The sequence below is a fragment of the Colletotrichum graminicola genome, assembly GCF_000149035.1.
Source record: "Colletotrichum graminicola M1.001 genomic scaffold supercont1.10, whole genome shotgun sequence".
Classification (NCBI taxonomy): Eukaryota; Fungi; Ascomycota; class Sordariomycetes; order Glomerellales; family Glomerellaceae; genus Colletotrichum; species Colletotrichum graminicola.
The window spans coordinates 734,573-754,029 of NW_007361014.1; the positions used below are offsets into that span (position 1 = coordinate 734,573).

At 54.8% G+C, this 19,457-nt stretch overlaps 3 protein-coding genes across 3 annotated transcripts; 1 reads left to right on the plus strand and 2 right to left on the minus strand.

Annotated features, from left to right (window-relative positions):
- Positions 1-1,411: 1,411 nt before the first annotated feature.
- Positions 1,412-5,282, minus strand: GLRG_03489 (MIZ/SP-RING zinc finger; the record flags this gene model as incomplete). Its single annotated transcript, XM_008094174.1, has 4 exons — positions 1,412-2,509; positions 2,581-2,619; positions 2,690-4,877; positions 5,134-5,282. 4 exons carry the CDS (start codon positions 5,280-5,282, stop codon positions 1,412-1,414), a joined length of 3,474 nt encoding a protein of 1,157 aa, XP_008092365.1.
- Positions 5,283-8,582: 3,300 nt separating this feature from the next.
- On the minus strand, positions 8,583-9,936 carry GLRG_03490 (chorismate synthase; the record flags this gene model as incomplete). Its single annotated transcript, XM_008094175.1, has 3 exons — positions 8,583-9,585; positions 9,647-9,832; positions 9,902-9,936. 3 exons carry the CDS (start codon positions 9,934-9,936, stop codon positions 8,583-8,585), a joined length of 1,224 nt encoding a protein of 407 aa, XP_008092366.1.
- Positions 9,937-15,111: 5,175 nt separating this feature from the next.
- Positions 15,112-18,184, plus strand: GLRG_03491 (SAM domain-containing protein; the record flags this gene model as incomplete). Its single annotated transcript, XM_008094176.1, has 3 exons — positions 15,112-15,157; positions 15,312-15,455; positions 15,516-18,184. 3 exons carry the CDS (start codon positions 15,112-15,114, stop codon positions 18,182-18,184), a joined length of 2,859 nt encoding a protein of 952 aa, XP_008092367.1.
- Positions 18,185-19,457: the final 1,273 nt, after the last annotated feature.

Here is a 19,457-nt window from a genome sequence, read left to right on the forward strand (position 1 = left end):
GCGGCACTGCACCGTGCGAGAGCCTCAAGTCGCAACGGGAGGGGCAGCAGCAGACAAAGTGGGGGGTGGATTCTGTGTGTAAAGCGTAAAATACCTCGGGTACCTAGCTAGGTGGGCAGGTAGCCAAGATCTAGAAAGAAGTGAGGAGAAACTTTTTCCAATTCAATTCACCGAAGAATGAGAATTCGAAATTGGGGATCGCTCGGATGACTAGGGACTGCTATAGAGAGAGGAGGGGGGGGGGGGGGGGGGGGAGAAAAAAAAAATATAGATGGCGGGAGGAAAGAGAAACAAAGCCAAGGCCGGCTGTCGTCACGGCGAGGCGGGCCAGAGTCCGGCCTCCCTACTCCGTGTTCCTTCTTACTGCGAACGTGAACGTGATGTCGGCTTGGTCGGTCGTCAAAGAGGCGACGTGGACGCGTGGCTGAGCTCTCCCCCGTCTCCTTCTCCTCTCTTCCAAGCCTCGTTGGTCGAGCTGACTTGTCTGCTGTGCGGAGCCGAGCCTGGGAGTACGCAAGCTCAGACGGCTTTCAAGCTGCAAAGCCACTACTAATCATACCTTGTCAGCGAAGCTGAACGTTAAAAAGAAAAGAAAAGAAGAAGAAAAAAAAGGTAGGATATCAAGCCTAAGAACTCCCCCCCCTCCCATAAGCATAAGGTGAGGAAACACAAAGTTGTGTGGGTGGTGTGGTACGCGTGTGTCCAAGTGAAAGCAAGCTCTGGCCCGGCAGGTTTGATGTCATTGGGGGTTTGGTCCAATCACTATTCCTTCCTCTCTTCCCTCACTGTCTTGGTAGGTACTCCTTGCTGGCACACCCGATGTCCGTCGCACCTTAAATAGACGCCCGAGCGAGCCATTGCTCCCAAAGTTTAGCTTTGCCCGTGTTCGCATCACTTCGGACGACGAAGAAGGCATCACGCACATACAATTCGTTTGGTTGGTGTTCGAGGCGCATCTCCCTCCCTCCCTCGTGGAGAATGCTCCAGCTCCACATGGCAGAGAAACCCGGCGCATTTGTTTGATGCCATTCTTTGTATACACAACGTCTCGAAAGCCAGCCATGCCCCAGCAGTAGTAGAAGTAATAGTAGTCTAGTCAGTCATACCGACCGTGACATCGAGGCCCTACTTCCCTTTCGGTGCATGCCTCAGATGTGCAATGCCACGACTTTGACTTTGATAAGCTAAGGCCTAGAGTCTTTCTACAGGGTTCCTGGTCCCCTAGGGGCATATCCTCAAAACTCCCAGATGTTGCAGATGGTATCATTCCGGTATCCCAATGCTCACGCAAAAGCAAGCCCCCTCAACCAGAGGGCAATCCCCCAAACGAGGGGGTTATCAAAACGCCCTCCCTCATGCCTCGACCTCGTGGCCCAGCCCCGTCTGTCCCGCTGCCTTGATCCTCGTTTCATCAATCCAACTCGATAACTTCCACAGCGTTTGCTACTTCTGATGGCGTCGCTCGTGTCTTGACCCGCTTCGTAGGCGGCTGCTCATCTTCCGCTTCTTCATCCTCTTCATCACCCACCTCCTCGACCTTGGCTCTCCACCCTCCATCTGCCCCAACGTATATCGTCTTGGTATGAAGCTTCCCCTCCTCCTCAAGCACCGAACGAACCTCGGCCATGAAATTATCCTTCCGAAGACTGTAAGGACGAGCGTCTCCGTCGCACAAGGGACACTTCCATTTGTCCACCAACGACGGCTCCGGTCTCGCCCCGAAGCCACGATTACAAAGGCGGCAATCGTCACCGGCCGCATGAATGGTGCACTTGGGCTTGGCCGGTCGTGTCTGTAACCAAGTGGCGAGATCGAAGCATTCCATGTGCGTACAGCTCGCGCCCCGCACTGGGATCTGGAACATCGTGGCACTGAACGGGTCGGCCAGATCAATGCTGAGATCCTTGTCCACCACCGCCAGCTCGTCATCTCCATCCTCGGTGACAGGTTTCAGGCGCTTTCGGATCGCTTCTCTTGTTGCGTCAGCCGAAATGACGCCGTGCTGTAACACCATGTCGATGATGTTTTCATGACCCAGAGTTTCAATTATTTCGACTGCCATGTAGTACATCCTGTTTGGCTTTAGAGGGCGGGACGGAGGTGATATCGCCACCGATATCGAATTCATACCGGCGAGAATGAAGGGGGTGAGCTCCACAGGTTGGTGCTGTCCATTGTGTTGTTTTCGACGGATCGTCATGACTTTGCCATTGACCAAGATGCTGATGTGATCAGGCCAATACGTCTGTGCCACCGCCCAAGTGGATTCTGCAATCTTCGTCGGATCCCCCGGGTCGACTGGCAGTTCACAAAGACGAAGACGGTACCGAAGAGATCCGTCAAAGTACTCCGATATGGGAAGGCCGTCCCGTGTTAGGATTCGATGAGAACACAGCTTGCCAATATCCTCTTTGGGAACGACAAAGACAAGGCGGTGCAGTGCTTGCTCGGCTGGCGTTGCAACAGGCCCCACTGCGAGTTTCTTGATAGATTGGTAGTATCTTCCCGACTTTGTCGCGTCAGGGGGATCTCGTGGCACTCGTCTGGGGCTTCTAACTTCGACCTGGTGCAACGCCATACCCAGTGCTTTTGGTTCCCAGGGTGTATGGGGTAGCCGGTCTAAAGGTATTTGCGTGTGAGGTGCTGGAAATATGCTGCTTCTTAGCCTCCCGGGTGTGTCACGGCTTACTCTGGACCGAGCCGCGGGTGGCCTTGACATCTGGTGATTTCCAGCCGCCGGAGCCGCTCCCGTAATGGCCCCTTGGGCGTTCGGATTCATCCGCGGATGGCCAATGGCATTTGTGGGAGACTGCCCTTGACGAGATACCTGCTGCACCTGATGCGCCTGTTGTAACCGCGGGGATGACACTTGCTGCGCCTGCGGCGACGCAAGATTTGCAGCCTGCCTCTGTACAATGGCCTGAACATGGCGGTGCTGATATTCTTGCTGGGCCGTCTGACGTCTGGGGTCCGGATTTACGTTTGAAGCTCGCTGGAACACCTGAGAGTTGGAAGAGTGAGTCTGTGGCAGCTGCAAGTTCTGGGGTAAGCCCGGCGAACGAACACCCAGAACTTGAGGGGTCATAGACTGCGTAGGTGAAGTAACAGTTGGCATAGAGATCGAAAGTCCTCCCAGGGGTGCTTGAAGAACAGGAGATGTTTGGCCAACGCTTGGTGGCAACCTAGCAGTATACGGCAGTTGCACATTGGCGTAATGAGGAGAGCCCGCTGGAGTAGGAGCCTGGTTCACCTGTCCCATCATCATTTGGGGCATCCGCATCGGGCCCTGCTGCATGGGCGGCTGAATTCCACTGTTGATAAGACTGGGGTTGTTGCTTCGCAGCCTCAACTGCGAAGACACCTGGGCAATGTTGCCCGGAAAGCTACCTTGGTACTGGTGCGGATTCTGGACGGGCGGAGAAGGGTACATATTAGATCCCGGGACGAAGGAAACCTGCGTCGGACTTGCTATCGTTGTTTGTGTAGGCGAGAAATTGGTGGAAGACCCCCTCCCTTGCTCCGGCATGTTCAGTTGTCGAGGCATGGCCACGTTCTGCGACAGGGGCTGTTGCGCTCCTGGAGCCGGCGAAGGGTTGCTCTGCTGCCGCAGTTGCCGCAGCAGCAGCTGCTGCTGTTGGAGCTGGTCATTCTGGTACACGAGTTGCTTGTACCTGGATATCAACGAATGCTGAAATATCCTCTGCTCACGCTCAGACATCTTGGCGCGGTCGTTTTCGGCGTCTTGTCGGAAGAGCGCCGCCATCTGATCCGCGATGGGACCATCAGGAACTCCGATGTGCCTCCTCATGACCGTGAAGAAGATGTTCTCCAGTAACGGCGAACGAAGCTTGAGCTGATAACGCAACTCGTCCGCGAGAATGGGGTAGCCTCTACCAGAGCGAGGTCTCATGGCTGGAATGTGAATTCTGTTCCACTGCTCGTGGAGGTTGTTGAGGAAAATGGAGACGTCGCCGACGTGTTTGCTGAAGGCCTCGGTTTCCCACAAACCGGAGGCCCACGAGTTGGGGAAGTTTGCGAAGAAACGAACTAGCTCTTGGGTCATATTTTCATTCTTTCTGAGCGTGTTCTGTATGATGCTGAGTGCATTCCCAGCTACGTCGGGAGCAAGACCAAGGAGGCGATACGCAGCTTCCCCATCAGTTGACCATATACAAAGAACATGATGCAGTATGATATAGAAGTAATCACCCGTCTCAATGGCTTCTTTGAGAAGTCGGACCCTAGGCAGAGAGGTACCGTCGTCTGGAAGCTTGTCGAGACCGCCCAAAGAGCGGATGAAGGCGTTGAGATTCTCAGCCATCACTTTAGGACGAAGACTATCCTCCGGATGGGCGTTGGCTTCAGGCAGTCCGACTGTCTGCAGACTGTCATTATTACCTTGACTGGGAGGTCGTGGTGGATGATGGTCAGGGACAGCCAGCTGTCCATTCAGCAGAGGCGACGTCACAGCTTGACCAGACTGACGCTGGGAGTCGCCTGTGGTTGCAGACGCTGGCATGGACGGAGGAGCGACGGACTGACTCACGAAGACCGGGTTTTGGGGCCTGTCTTGAGGTGTGTTGGAAGGCTCACAGCGGGCAGGATCTTGGTTAGATCCGAACGGGATGAACCTTGATGCGGTGTGACTGTTTTCCGACAAGAGTGAGGTGTCGTTCAGGCCCGAGACGGCGGGCTCGGAGACGAGCCCCGAGCCACGTTGACAGGCATCCGCAGGTTGGTCCCCGATAGGCGCTCCACCAGACGGAGGCGGGATGGCGTTCCATGGATTAACCGAGTGATTGTAGCCCAAGTCAGGGCTTTGAACGCAGGAGTCTGGATTCCGGTGAGAGCCTTGGTTGGAGCCGGCTGTGGGAGGACTAGGCTGGTCAGTCGGAGCTGGAGAAGGAAGAGCAGCTGCGCAGTCACTACCAGAGGAGGTTAGAGAAAGACGTTGCGGTTTGGGAGAAGGAAACGATCGAGGCATCTCAGAAGACGAAAGAGGGTAGGGAAAATACAGTATCTGTTGGCCGGACGCAGGTATGGGTGCAGGCTTGCTTTGTGAGCCGTCGACTGGATGCGAAACGGGTGGTGTGACGAGGGCCCCAATCGACAGACGTTTTGTATCCGAGTTACTGTTTATTGATGTACGGCTCGGGGGCCTGGAGGGCGGTCGCCTCGGGGGACCGCGGACCGCGGACCCCTCGTGATTGCTCGATACGGGTGCCGTGGCGGGCCGGGGAGCGTTGGGTGAGGGTTTTGAGTGTTGGGTCGTCGCCATCCATGACGGCCGACGTCGGCTGCCCAACATGAAGTTAAGTGTCTGGTTCGAGGCGGCGACCTGGGCATCTGATGGACAGCCTCTGGGTCCGTTGTGTTGGGCCTCGGGAGGCATCACGGTGGGGTTCTTGGGTGGTTTACGACTTTTGCGTCGACGGCGCGGCGGGGACGAACCGGAACCTTGGGCGAGACTGGGTTTGGTCATGGTTGTTAGCATGGGGAGTGATGTGTCGCGAGAGTGCGTGTGAAGGTTGAAGACGCACCATGAGGACGAGGTCCCGACTACTTAGAGAGGATGAGTCCGGCCTACAGGTATCGAGACCGAAACCGGAAGTCGGGAGGAGGGTGGAAGGTAGGCAGGCCCGCGGGAAGGAGAGACCGTCGCAGAGTGCCAGCGTGTGTATGGTGGAAGGAGCGACCGATAAACACGGTTCACCCCTTCTTCCTTCCTACCTCCTCTTGCACTGTCAGTGCTATCACGAGGGTGCTTCGTGGGGAAAGTGAGACTGGTTCACGCAGCAGGCCGGTGTCGGTTTCGGGAAGGCGGGCGAGGCAGGCGCTGGTCGAATGGCCTGGGAGATGGCGACAGGTACTTGCTGGTTCGTGGAGTTTTGTTTTCAGGGAGATGGTGTACGATGTACGATACAGCGATGCTCATGCCACTCTCGCGAGGTGGAGCCGCTTTGATTGGATGGGCGATGGTGGCGGTGACGTTGTCGTCGCTCGACTGCTGACCGAAGGCGCTGCCGCAGTTTGCGCAGTAAAAAGGTCGAGAAGATTCGACAAATGTCAGTGTTCCAAATAGTCGCGACAAGCCATCATTCGGGCCTGGAAAATCTTCGGCGATGCTGTTAGGACTGGATGCAAATGGGCGAACCCGACAAGTAAACGGTCACGGCAGGGGACGTGCGCTGGGCTGGGGTAGGGGGGACCTTGGCGGCTAGCATCCGGAGAGGACAGGCGTTAGTCTATTCCTGACTTAGCTCGACTGAGAACCTGGACGCCATGCCATTCTGAGTCTTGGACCAATTTTTCCATGGATTGACATCTTCTGGTGGAGTACAGCCATGTCTTCTGGGTTTGGCGTATCGACTGCATTTGTCTTTGTTAAATTGTGTTTTTATGTTTGGCGTTGCATCTGCATTCCTATATACAACAGCCACAGCGGGCACCATCCCCAAGACGGACGCAAGTGGCTGCATGGAGCCGCTTGGCTCGATTGTCTGCTACCTACGGATACATACATGACAGTCCTGGATGACTCTCCTTTCGGATAACCACATATGACAAACAGACCTCTGGAAAAATGCGTCAAAGGGGCCTAGCAACGAGGTTCGAGATAGAGGATCGTCCGGCCATGTAGGAAGGGTAAAGCAGGTCTATGGCTCTCTCGCTCGCTCTCTCTCTCGCTCTCTCTCGCTCTCTCTCTTAATAGCAGAGAGAGGCATACCCGGCCGAAGTAGGCATCGTTGGAAACATCCAGTGAACACTTCCCGCAAATTGCTTCATACCCAATACAAGTTTAAGGAGGTCACCTGCTTTAATATTCATTTGTAGCGGTACAAGCACTTAGTACTTACTTATCTTTACCTCGACCCCGAAGGTGTTCTACGAATATGAATACGAGTCACGATAACATGTTTGTTCTGAAGTATCAGACGCTGAAGCACATATCATTTCTTAGTTATCACTGAGGAAAAGAAGTCGGAGATCAGCTGACGCAAGGTGTTTCTTTGAGCCACACCGGAATCTAGTGAGCTCAAATATTGAAGCCTCTCTCTCTCGCTCTCTCTCGCTCTCTCTCGCTCTCTCTCTCTCTCTCTCTCTCTCTCTCTCTCTCTCTCTCTCTCTCTCTCTCTCTCTCTCTCTCTCTCTCTCTCTCTCTCTCTCTCCCCCTCCCTGCCTCTCTCCCTTGGCAGAAAACAGATATAGCTTAAACCTAACCCCCCGCCGCAAAACTCATCAGTCAACTTAAGGTTCGCAAGACGTGTTAGGTAGCCACATCACTATTCTTCTATCAGTCACCCTCTATCCGGTGTTGGTTTTGACTTCTCGGCCGTGACTTACATAACTAGTCAAGCCATGGCTTCTCCTACAGCTATTCAAGAGTCATCCGAGAGTCATCCTGTCGGATGCTTTGCCACTGTCTGTAACCTTGGCTTGCAGATGCGCGTCAACCGACATTACACAGCACCCAGCGAGGTTGCTGGACAACCCATCCTGTTATGGTATGGCGAGGTGTGTGTGTAGTTGATTGATCTAGGTATCTATCTATCTATCTGGTTTCGGTTTGTTTCCTCGTTTTCTCATCCGTCCCTTAGGGACATAGCCGTGCACTCACCGCCGCCTCGCCCCCTGTCGTCGACTGACCGGCACCCCTTGCTCCAACACAATATAGCGCAGAGATCTTGGCTTACCTTCGGTTCTGTTTTCTGCTTTGTCGCATGCCCGAAAGGTTTGCTTTTATTCACAATCGGTTCTCTTCCCGTCGTAAAGTACTGTATAGACTGCCTGAAACACCCCTTGCCAAAGTCCCGGGTTTGGTGACTTCGCGTAACAGCGACGACATTTGCATCAGAAGCTATGGGAGGTGGACTCGTTGGAAGCTGGGCCAATCTCCGGATAGGCCAGTAGGTAGGTAGCTTCGGTTGTCGGATTGCTTATTCTAACTAGGTACCCACGGTCGGTGGCCGCGGGTGGACGGATGGGCAATGTCGGAGATGTACTCTACGCTATACTACCTCTATCATCACCCCGACTACGGAGTATTTTGCTGTCCAAATCCGTTTCTAGCGCGCTGGGCCTGAGCTCAGCAGAGTGAGAGCGAGGAGACGTTACCACGAAAAGCTCGAAGTCGCTAAAATGAGGGAGGCAGATTGAGAGCGGCAATGGATAGAATGTTGAAGCCACGTCAAGATGTCTCGCTTTATCAGAGGAAATTCAATGCTAAGATCAAGTCTAGAGAAATGCTGATTCTTTTGCGGAATGTATTTGACTGAGGGCTTTCACGAAGCTAGTCCCTGCTATCCTGCAGTGAGAAATACTTCGCGTTTAAGTATGGCGGTTGTTTGTTTTTTTTTAAGCGCCAAAGATGATCCCATGGAGGTGATGTAGCCGAGCATCCGTATTCCCTTAAAATGGGCGCCGACGCTTGATTTTTCACCATCTGCTGCTGTCTATTTTGTCTTCCTCACACGACCGAATTCTCTCATCGTCGCTGACGAAATACCCTTCGCATCCTCTTGCGTGAGCGCCGACGCTTCCAGAGGCCGCCCTTCAATTGTTCTTTACATGGCCGAAATGTACTACCGTCCAGCTGCGGCAATCTTCATGCCCATCTGCCTTGCGTGCTGAGCCATGAGGGCGTCAGCAATCGTCAGAGCGGCCATGGCTTCGACGATGGGAACCGCACGAGGAGCAACATTAGGGTCGTGACGGCCCTTGGCGGCCAGGATGCCCTCGCCCGAAGCGTCGTAGCGAGCAGTAGTCTGGTCCTGGGAGATTGTAGCGGGGGGCTTGAACGCAACGCGGAAGAAAATGGGCATGCCGTTGGAGATGCCGCCCTGGATACCACCGGAGTGGTTTGTCTTGGTCTGCAGGCGGGAGGGAGGAATGCCAGCGCTAGCGCTCCGCGTCGCATCGTCGGCGACGGTAGCAGACACGAAGGGGTCGTTGTGGCGGGATCCGCGCATCTCGGCGCCGCGGAAGCCAGAGCCAATCTCAAAGCCCTTGGTAGCAGGAATAGACATAATAGCGTGGGCAAGGAGAGCCTCAAGCTTATCAAAGCACGGCTCGCCGAGACCGGGGGGGCACCCGCGAATGATACAGGTTACGGTACCACCAGTAGAGTCGTGCTGATCACGGAGCTCGGCAATCTTATCCTCCATACGCTTCGCGACGGTAGCATCAGGGCAGCGCACGGGAAGGAACTCATCGACCTTCTCGCGGGTCAGGGTATCAACAAACTCGAGGAACCTAGGGTTGCCACTCAGGGAGTCGATATCGTCGCTATCGGTTACAAGCCTGTCCTCAAAGAGCTTGATGTTGCCAACCGAGGAAACAAAAGCAACGATCTCGATGCCGTAGGCCTCGCGCAGCCATTTCTCGGCAACAGCGCCGGCGGCGACACGGGCAATAGTCTCACGGGCGCTGCTTCGGCCGCCCCCAGAGGAGGCCTTGGTACCATATTTCTCAAGGTAAGTCCAGTCGGCGTGGGAGGGGCGCGGGTAGAGGTCGATGGTCTTCGAGCCATAGTCGTGAGGGCGTTGATCCTCGTTAGGCACGGTCAGTAGTATGGGTGTGCCCAATCTGCGACCCTAGGGTATTAGCATCATGGCAAACAATATGACTTCCTGCAGGGTTGTCACACGTGCGCCCAAATTCGCATCCAGATCCTATAGTCACGCGGTCCTTCTCGTCGCGCGGGGTGGTGATGGCCGACTGGCCCGGACGCCGGCGGTTGAGCTGCGGCTGGATGTCGGACTCATCGAGGGACAGCCCTGGCGGGCAGTTCTCGATGATACACGAGACGGTCTTGCCGTGAGACTCGCCGGCGCTGTGACGATGGAGGTCAGTGGGCTGTTTTATTGCGTTCCTAGCAGTTTGGTGGAGGGAGAGGACTCACGTCGTCACGCGAAAGTAGTGGCCAAATGTCGACATGGAGTCTTTATCTGTTCTGTATGTCCACTAAGTGAATTGATTGACGGAAGAGAGAGGGGTTAGAGAGGGAGGAATGTAGCGATGTCGCAAATATATTTTTTATCGGTGACTAATAAAGTACGAGGTTATCAATAGACGAAGTACGGAGGAGGTACGAAGCTAATGTTTATGTAGCCAATCAGATTATAGTGGAGATTCTATAACCAGCCCAAGAGAATTTCCTCCTCAGCCCGACAAGGAATACAGAGGGTACTGCACTGCAGTCTAACCATGGTGTAGCAATGTCATGATAGTCAACAGTAAAGCAGCGCACCAAGTCCTAGTCATGGCCAATAACGTCAAGGCCACGGCACTAGGTGACCTTCTAGACATCTTTGACAGTCTTTAAAGGTCATTGTTCATCGCTAGGTGGGATGAACGGACGGCACACGTTTCGACTCTCAAAGATGCTGCCGAGGATATAATCGTTTGCAGTCTCAAACTCAGGGAAGCTCCGATCGACGGCGGAAGAGTGGGGTCATTTCTATACCTAGTGCCGCGCGGGCACGCGGAGCAGGAAAAAACTGGCACAGGTTAGACTATCCTTTCGCAGAGGCGAATACTAGTCCAACTGTACTAAATAAAACAAAAAGACAGAGAGAAATCAAAAGAATGGTAACTATTACAAGCGAGAGTATATTCCAATATATAGTTTTATCTATGTATCATGTGGTATATGAATTGCTATTAGGTTCCTGTACTGCTTGTATCTTCAGCATGGTGTGGTGAGAGTTTAGAGTGTGCCAGTTCTTTCCTGCCCCGCGCGAGTGCGTGAATTAGTTGCTGACCCTGTCTATGTAAGGCGAATTGATAGATATGGCGGCTCCATGTTTTGCGGCCAAGATGCTTGTCAGATCCGAGTCAACGACGCACACACGTCATGATTGCCGTACAAGGGATCCACGTGTGAAGTAATACAAGAATCGCTGGCATCGAGCTGCCCATAAGATCGATCGCGTTCGTTCAACAAGGCAATGCGGAGGTGCAGGCCGGAGCGGTTGTGTTATTGATCTCAGCAGTGCCGTAGAAACGCCGCCCGTCGTCTTCTTGCCTTTTTACTTCGCAAATGGCGTGCGTAACCCGGAGGATACGCACAAGTGCGAGTCGCATGATGGCTGGAAAAGTTCGACCTTCTCTTTGGGAACGTCTGATGTTCTCGAGAATGGTCTGGGGCTTGGAAGAAGCCTGGGAGAATTCCGCCAATGTTCCAAGACTTAAGGGGGTCTGAGAGAATTCTTGACGTGTTCCAATATTTAGGGCAAGTCTGGAAGAATTCGGGAAATATTCCAAGACTTGGGGGAACTCCCCCCCCCCCCCCCCCCAAAAAAAAAATCCGAAAATGTTCTGAGATGTAGGCCCAAAACCGGGCACTTGGACGAGGACGTCAGGACCTGTGCGAACTGCCCCTTTCTCCTCCCCAGGGAGTAGTGTCCATCATGTCCAGAGTACCTAGGATAAAGTTGAAAAAACGTTCGAGTAATGGTTAGGTTAGGTGTTAGTCACGGGCAGGTGTGACAAGGCATTACATTGGATTCCATCCTGAGCATAGGTGACGCGACTCGAAGCTAAGGCGCAAGCTGCAACCAGGAGGTTTCTACACTACGCAGTCACGCAGTGGTGTGGTACCTATCACTCAGAATGGAAGATGAGGCCGACGACACGTGAGTTTGGATGGATCCCGGCCAGCCCTGGCTTGTCAATCTCGCCAGTTGGTCGTGATTCGATCAGCAGGCGCCCACCGGCAAGGGACGGGGGAACTCAAAGCAGATTAGGGGCATTGTGCAAGACCAGCATCAGCCCTGCTGGACATGGGCTGAAATTAATTGGCCGAGTTTGCTGGGGGACAGAACAGTGTACAAGTGCAATGTTTATCACCTGTACGGATACAGTACTCCGTACATAGTAGGTATTCGTACTCTGTGCTCGTAGTGTACAGTCATGTGTAAAAAGTCTGTGCTCACTGACATAACGTAGGGTGAGCCCAGACTATTTACACGTGACTGTACGCAGTATGTATTCATGATCTCGTAGCGTAGTTTAGAGGTGCAACACTCCCATCCGCGCAACCCATGCAACAGCGCCGGGGGTGGCGAATCGTGGCCCGGCCCAAAATACAATTCTATCGGTCACGATTCCTCGTCCGCCCCGTTGTTGCCCACGAGGCAAGCGGGAGGGTCCTTGTCGCTCCGGGCCCGCCGGTGGGTGTGTCTGAGTCTTGGAAGTCTGCATGGCGGATGTGGTAACGGCACATGATGAGCCGGTGAGTTGTCCTACAGGGGTACAAACATACCTATAGGCTATAACTGTCTTTGTATACCTACCTGAGGGAAATGCGTGATCATGGCCGTGGGTGTCCGTTCGGTTGTTTCTGCGATGGAAGGGCCTGGAGCCAAGAATGTCTTAGCAACGGAGGAAACGGGCTGTGTTCGCCCGCGGTAGGTCGTCGGCCCAGTCGAACTGGCTTTGCGTATTCTGCATCCCCATCCAAGACCGGAGGAGGAGGTGGTGTAGAGGGAGGGGAGGGGGCCGGGCGCTGACTGGAAGCCGAATAGAACGAGGTGGGGAGACGAAACAGAAACGAACAGGCTGAAGCCCGGACTAGACTCAGTGTCTGTCTCTCTCCTCGATTCGCCATCGCCATCGCCATCGTGGCGTTTTCCTGCCTTCCCATCACTGGCAATCCGTCCACGTGTTGGGCCCAACATGTACGTACCTACTACTACTGCCTACCACTCACTACCTACCAACCCTACCAACCTACCTAGGTAGGTGTGCATCTCACGTCTCCTCGGGGGCATCTACTATTGGATCCAAACTAGGACATGTTCCGGCCCAGTTGGATCGGACCGGACACGTCGTCCAGCCTCTTGTTTTTTTGCATCGCTCTATCCGTACTCTCCTACGCATTGTTTTTGCCTTACGGTAAAGCCGGTCTACTTTAGCTTGCCGTCCATCCTCAACGGTACGGTGTACCTGCCTTAGTGATTCAAACTAGGTATGATTCCTTCCGCGTTTCTGAACTCTCTGGCTTCAGACGCCTCTTCCCGTCGCCTTTGTGTGGGGTTTGTCGTAAAGCTAGACACCTCTTTATTCTCACAGCCCTATCTATCTCTTTTCCCTCTCCCTTACTTCCTCTTGCGCCTCAGAAACCACTTAACCTACCTAGGACTTATATAACATAATATACACATACGCACGCTCGCCCATAACTGCTTCCACACAAGTAGATAGGAAAAAAGAAGAAGAAAAAACCTCTCTTAAAAAAAAAGGTACTAAAAAACACATTCCTCCACGGAGTGCACCCCGGGTTTTGATCCGATCCCTCTCTAGAAACCCCCAAACAAAAGGAACGAACGAGTTCACGGACGCTGCCGTCCCTTTGCGTTACGCATCACGGGCTTCGCCATCGTCGCATAGTCCTTCTCCATCCGCCGTCCCTCCTTCTCTCGGCCCTCTTCCATTCCATACCCAGGTACGAGCACACCGCCTTAACTCGCAATACCGCGGGCTCGAGTGTAGGTATTCGTCTTGGGGTCTCCCGAGAAACAAACACACATCCGTCCGCATGCCGACGTAGACTTGTTTCGGTCATGCCTCCCTCGAGTCAGCGAGTGGGTTTGATCATCGGCCGTCGTTTGCTCCTTCCTCCGTCCCAACCTGGGGTTTTCGAGCTAGCGAAACCAAACGAAACCGCCGTCCATCAAATCATTCTCCGGCCTCTTTGCATCCAAATCATCTCATCCACAAACCCCTGCGTTACCTGAGTAAGAGGGAAGAAACAAACAAACGCTCACTCGCACTCCCTCGTCGTATTGTGAACTCAAGACACTCATTTTCTCTCTCCCTTTCGCACTCAAGGCCACCAGTTGGGAAGCCAATTGCGTTTGTGAATTCCTCTCCCGTACGGGCGTCCGCGTATTTCCTCGGCACTACCACATCAAGCACACACACGCACACACCTAGACGTACACACCGGCGACTTGGGCCGACGGCTAGTGTAGCTGCATCGCACTCATCAACCGGGACCTCTTGAGGCTTGCAGCAGCCACACAGCACCTTTGCAGAGCGGTGCGTGTGTGCAGCTGTACTGCGTTCGTCCCTTGCCTTACCTCGTCTTACCTACCTAGCTAGGTGCAGCGGCTGAACGAGAGCAGGCCATTCAACCTCCCGGACAACCGACCACTTTTTCCATCGACGTGGGCATCGTCCGTCCCCTCCACTGCCATTGCGTCGTCTATGCGCCTCACCTCGTCTTCCTGCCTCGACGACGTCGCAGTGAACCAATAGAGGTCCTCCACGCCAAATCCAGTATCCCCCAATCACGCTTCACAACCCGGCCCTGATCAACTCCAGCCTCCCGGACGGGTGCTAAAGTCAACTAGGTACCTACCTATCTAGGTACTTGTGCCCCGTACCTACCAACCGTATGGTTACACTACTTACCTACCTCTAAGACCAGCAACGACGACCCTTATCCAGCCACTCGCCACATTTAATTGGCAGCGAGCTCGACAACACACCCGCTATTGGCAGAGAGCAGAGACAAGCGAAGCCCGGAAAGAGAAGGAAAAAAATTCCACGGCCAGAAGGAGCACCAACCACGAGCTTTTCCCTCCGTTCTCGACACATCCAAAGGTCGAAAGAAAGACGGGGGAAAAAATACCAGGACACTGGAAGAAAGGAGAGAGAATCTTTGGGGCGGCCCATCGTCGAAGAAGAGCCGAAGCTTGCTCCTTCATTCCCTTACCCCTGGTCGTTATTCATCTCCCATTCACATCAACCTCCACCTCCACTCCACCACCCTCTCCCCCCCCCCCCCTCCCACCGCGGCACTCCCTCGCCCGTCCTCACTCACCAGTCACCACTTTAGGTGTTCGTATCCGCTCACCACGCATTACCTACCTGATCCCAGCTGCCGTACAACTATCTCAATCCCTGGCCGCTTGTCTGCAATTTTCGCTTCGACAGCGCTTCTTTCGCCCACCCCCTGCGAGTCGCACCCCAAGTCAAAGTCGAGCCGCCCAGGCCAAGCGGCCCAGCCAGCGAACTCGTCTCCTATGTATTGATCCCGTCACAACTCTCCCTCTCTAGCAAACGCCACCCGCATCTCTCGCGGCGCCTGGCATCGTCGGCAACATGGCTTCTCCCAAGCCAGAAGTTGGTGATATCCTCCTGGTCATCCGTAAGTCCAATATCCAGGCCAACAGGCCTACCTGCCGACCTTGTCCCGCTCGCCGTTTTCGCATCATGCAACCGCGGCTTCTCCCCGCCCGCCCTTGACACGCACCACCCGCCCTCCTCTCCGCAGGCCTTGAGCTGACTTACCCTTGCTGCAGACGACTTTATCGCTCGCAGCTCCGACGAATTGAGCCTGACCAAAGGCGATCGAGTTGAGCTGATCGAGCGAGATGATGAATTTGGCGATGGCTGGTTTTTGGGCAAGCACTTGGTGAACGGGAACAGCGGCCTGTTTCCCGAAGGTACGTCCCTCCGCTACGCGACTTCCACGGACGGCAAGAGGCTCACTATCCGTCCTTCAGTCTACACCAGGCCAGCCCCCAAGACCGCTCCGACAAGCAACTTTTCCAAACCACTGGCGACACTGCCCGAGGTGGCCAATGAGTCCAAACAAACAAATATGGTCGATGCCGCAGCCCCCGACGACAAGATTACTGCTCCCGCCGCTCCACCCGCTTCTACGCCGCCACCCGAATCGCCCGCTCCCGTCACCCTGCCGCTGAACAACATCAAGCAGGAGACAGCCCCCGCGGCCGAGAATGCGCCGTCAACGCCGAATCCCCCGCCTTCAGCCGCCCTGGGCCGTCTTAACACGAACCAGGACTACGTACTGAGCGAGACGCTCAACGTGATTGACGAGCACATCACCGATCTGCGTTCCATGCCCAGCAACAGTGCACTGCGAGCCCCCCCTACCGATTCCGGCAGCGAGTACAGCGCCCAGCTCGATCACCGCATGTCCTATATCCATGGCGAAGAGACGGACGAAGAGGAGGAGAATATACACAGCCGGTCCGAGGTGCAGGCCTGGTCGTCGGACCAGGTTGCCGAATACCTCTTCACCGTCGGTGTAGAGAAATCCCACTGCGAGGTCTTCCGAGACCAAGAGATTACCGGCGAGGTTCTCTTGGGCATGGACCAGAGCTCCCTCTTCATCAAAGCCTTCGAGCTTGGCTCTGTCGGCAGGCGACTTAAGACATGGCAGAAGATCAAGTCTCTTCAGGACGAATGTAACCACCCGGGCATCGCGACCCGAAGGAACACACAGTCGTACGGCAGCGACGCTGGCTCAGAAGAGGCGAGGCGGTCACGCAGCCGGGCCGGCACCCTGACCAGCCACATGCCAAGGACGATGACGCCCTCGGACGACAAGGCCATGTCGTTCTCCAGCAAGCGCCTTTCCTTCTCGCAAACGTCGAGGCTGGACACCTCCGTCGTCTCCCCGGTCTCCCCGATCACTGACAGCCCGACCCGGCCGTCCCATGTGAAACGGCCTTCGGCTGCTTCCATCAGGGATCTGCACCACTCGCGCAGGCATTCGTCCTCCACAGACTTCCGTTTGACAGGAGGCCCTGTGAACAGCACAGCGACACCGAAACTGGCTACGAGTGGAACGTTTCCTCAGACGGATGGCGTACATAAAAAGCAACCTTCGTTTGACAGAAACTGGACCCTTGGCAGCGCCTCAACGAGGCCCCTTTCTTCTACCGGGCTCCAAGACATCATGCACCAGTCCGGCCTACACGCCCCGGATTCCGCCCTTGACAACGATCGAGGATATTTCAGTGGCACCGACGTCGACGGCCGACGCCGCAACGTGCTTAGAAAGCGCGACAGCACCGCCAGTCACACTAGGAAGAACAGCTACGCCGAGGAGCAAAGAGTACGCAGCGCCACTGCTATCTCGAGACACTCGAGGCTTGGAAGCGTCGATTCGAACCGCGACAGTGTTGCCTCGCCGGCGGCACAAAAGTACTACAACATACAGCCTAGCCCCCATAGAAGGACCGCGTCGACAAGCACCACTCAGTCTGCGCGGCCAGTGCCACCCGTCAAGGACGTTGGCGCACCCAGCGTCACGAAGCTGGAGGCCAGGGCTCGGGCCTCGCCAGTGCTGGAAACGCCGGCATCACGACAAGGCATACATGCTGACTGGCTTTCCGCTGTTGTGAAGCCCTCTGTCAAGGTCACCGGACTACGAGCAATTTCAGATTCGGTATCGGGAGACCGCAACAAGGTGATGGCCTCGCCGGTCGACTTGTCCGGCAAGGACTCACCTCTGCCCTCGCCTGCTAGGACCGGGTCGAGTACGCCTTCCGCTGGACCGAGCTTCGAGCTTGACTCGCCTGACACGGCCAAGAGCCCCAGCACCGCAACGACTATAGCGAGCAAGGGCAGCAGGAAGAAGGGCAAGAAAGAGACCAGTGCCTACCAGCGCGGCCTGCTCAAGATCAGCCCGGCAGAAGCCATCAAGGATGCCGACTACAGCGGATGGATGAGAAAGAAGAGCTCTAACCTGATGACGACCTGGAAACCCCGACTGTTCGTGCTCAAGGGCCGCCGGCTATCGTACTACTACTCCGAGAATGACCAGGAGGAGAAGGGTCTCATAGACATCTCCTTCCACCGCGTTCTTCCTGCAGACAACGAACAGCTGACTGGTCTCCACGCTAAGCTCACCGGCGCCGGAACGGCCACAGCACGCGACACAGATCCCTTGGCGGAGAAGGGGGACGACACCATGTTCATCTTCAAACTTGTTCCGCCGCGCGCAGGCCTGTCCCGTGCCGTCAACTTTACGAAGCCGACGGTTCACTACTTTGCAGTTCCAAACCTCAAGGCAGGAAGACTGTGGATGGCAGCCCTCATGAAGGCCACCATCGACCGAGATGATACCCAGCCGATAACAACGACGTATCAGCAAAAGACCATTTCCCTCGCCAAGGCCAGACAGATGCGACACCGCCCTCCGGCGCTGATGAACCTAGAAGAGGCTCAAGAGGATCAGAGGAGGAGGGCGGAGGAGGCGAAGAAGAACGCAGACTCCCTCGGCATCACGTTTGGCGAGACCGACAGCGGAGTTTCTGGCATGGAGAAGCCAAACTTTCCCAAGCTCGAAAGCGCGAACCCCCGGAAGTTGGCTTTTGAATCGGAGAACGATGGCGCGGCCGGGGCGCCACAGAGTGCTTAAAAGGAGCAAGGTCCTTGCAGGCGTGCTTGGGGTAAACCAATTCAGTTCCCCTTTCCTTGCTTCCTTTCTTGTACCATGGAACTTTATATATATATACCTTTGTCATGTATGAGGGACACGACTTCCGCATAAGGGCGGCGTATTTGGGATTGCTTGAGGGGAGCCAGACAAGCCAGCAAAGAGGGGCAATGGGCTGGACATAGGAGCGAATAATTTTCACAAGAGTGATTCCCTTTGTTTTCTTTCCCCTTTTTTTTCTCTTCTTCTTTTCTTCTTGTCATCTGTTATTTTCTTTCCCCCTACGGCTGCGGAGTGGCCTTTTAGAGACCGGTCACTCTGTCGGCAACACTGCGGTGGCAGTATGACATACGGCTGTCTGCACACGGGAGAAGGGAGGAGAGGAAGAGGTTGAGAATCATGGAAGAGTCCTTTACGTGCACTAGAGGCTACGTTGATGATGAATGGAGTTGGCACGCGGGCCTTTGTTATCCCCGCAGGGACCGTGTTGCCAAGGATAAGGAGGTGATAATCAAAACACTTTTCCCAAAGATTGACCTGATGGCCCTCATCCCTAATGATACAGTTGAAAATGTGAACGCCGCCCTTCATGACTCGTTGGGTTTGTTTAGCCAGTGGTACTGACTGGACGATTGTTTGCCTAGATGTTTGCCATGGCAAGGCCCTTCCATGTTGAACGGCCTCGACCTCAGTCAGTGTCGAGATCCCAAAAGGCCACGTTCGATGAAGCAGGGTGTTGTTTCCTGATAACTCGGCACTCAAGACCTCTCGTGAGGGTCACCCTGGCTGCAGGGACCGCTTGTCGGGTGTATGCATGATAGCCTTCGATGCAGGCCGGCAGTGTCTCTTGACCAACGGTTGGTCGAAAATGGATAATGAGAAAGCTGTCGGTTCTGTCACTGCTAAAGAGGGAAAATTGTAGTTATTTAAGCGAACGTTTATTTGATTTCATCATCGTTTTTTGGCTTGAGCTTTCCCTCCACAGGGAACACCTTTTTTTTCCCTATCCAGTTCCTCGTTTTTACTTTTCCCGTGGCCATGAACTATATGTACTTTTGCTAGCCAGAGAAGACGCCCCGGTGGACGTTATGCGATGGTGCGCCGATTCGGGCCTCGCACGTCCGCGCCACCTCCGATTTGCCCTCGTAGCCGCCGAGGGCAGGTTAGGGTAGGGTACGATGCGTGGGCGCAGTCGCCGACGATTGCGTGATCCAAGAAGCGGGACGTCGATACGGACGGGCTCCCCCTCCTCTTG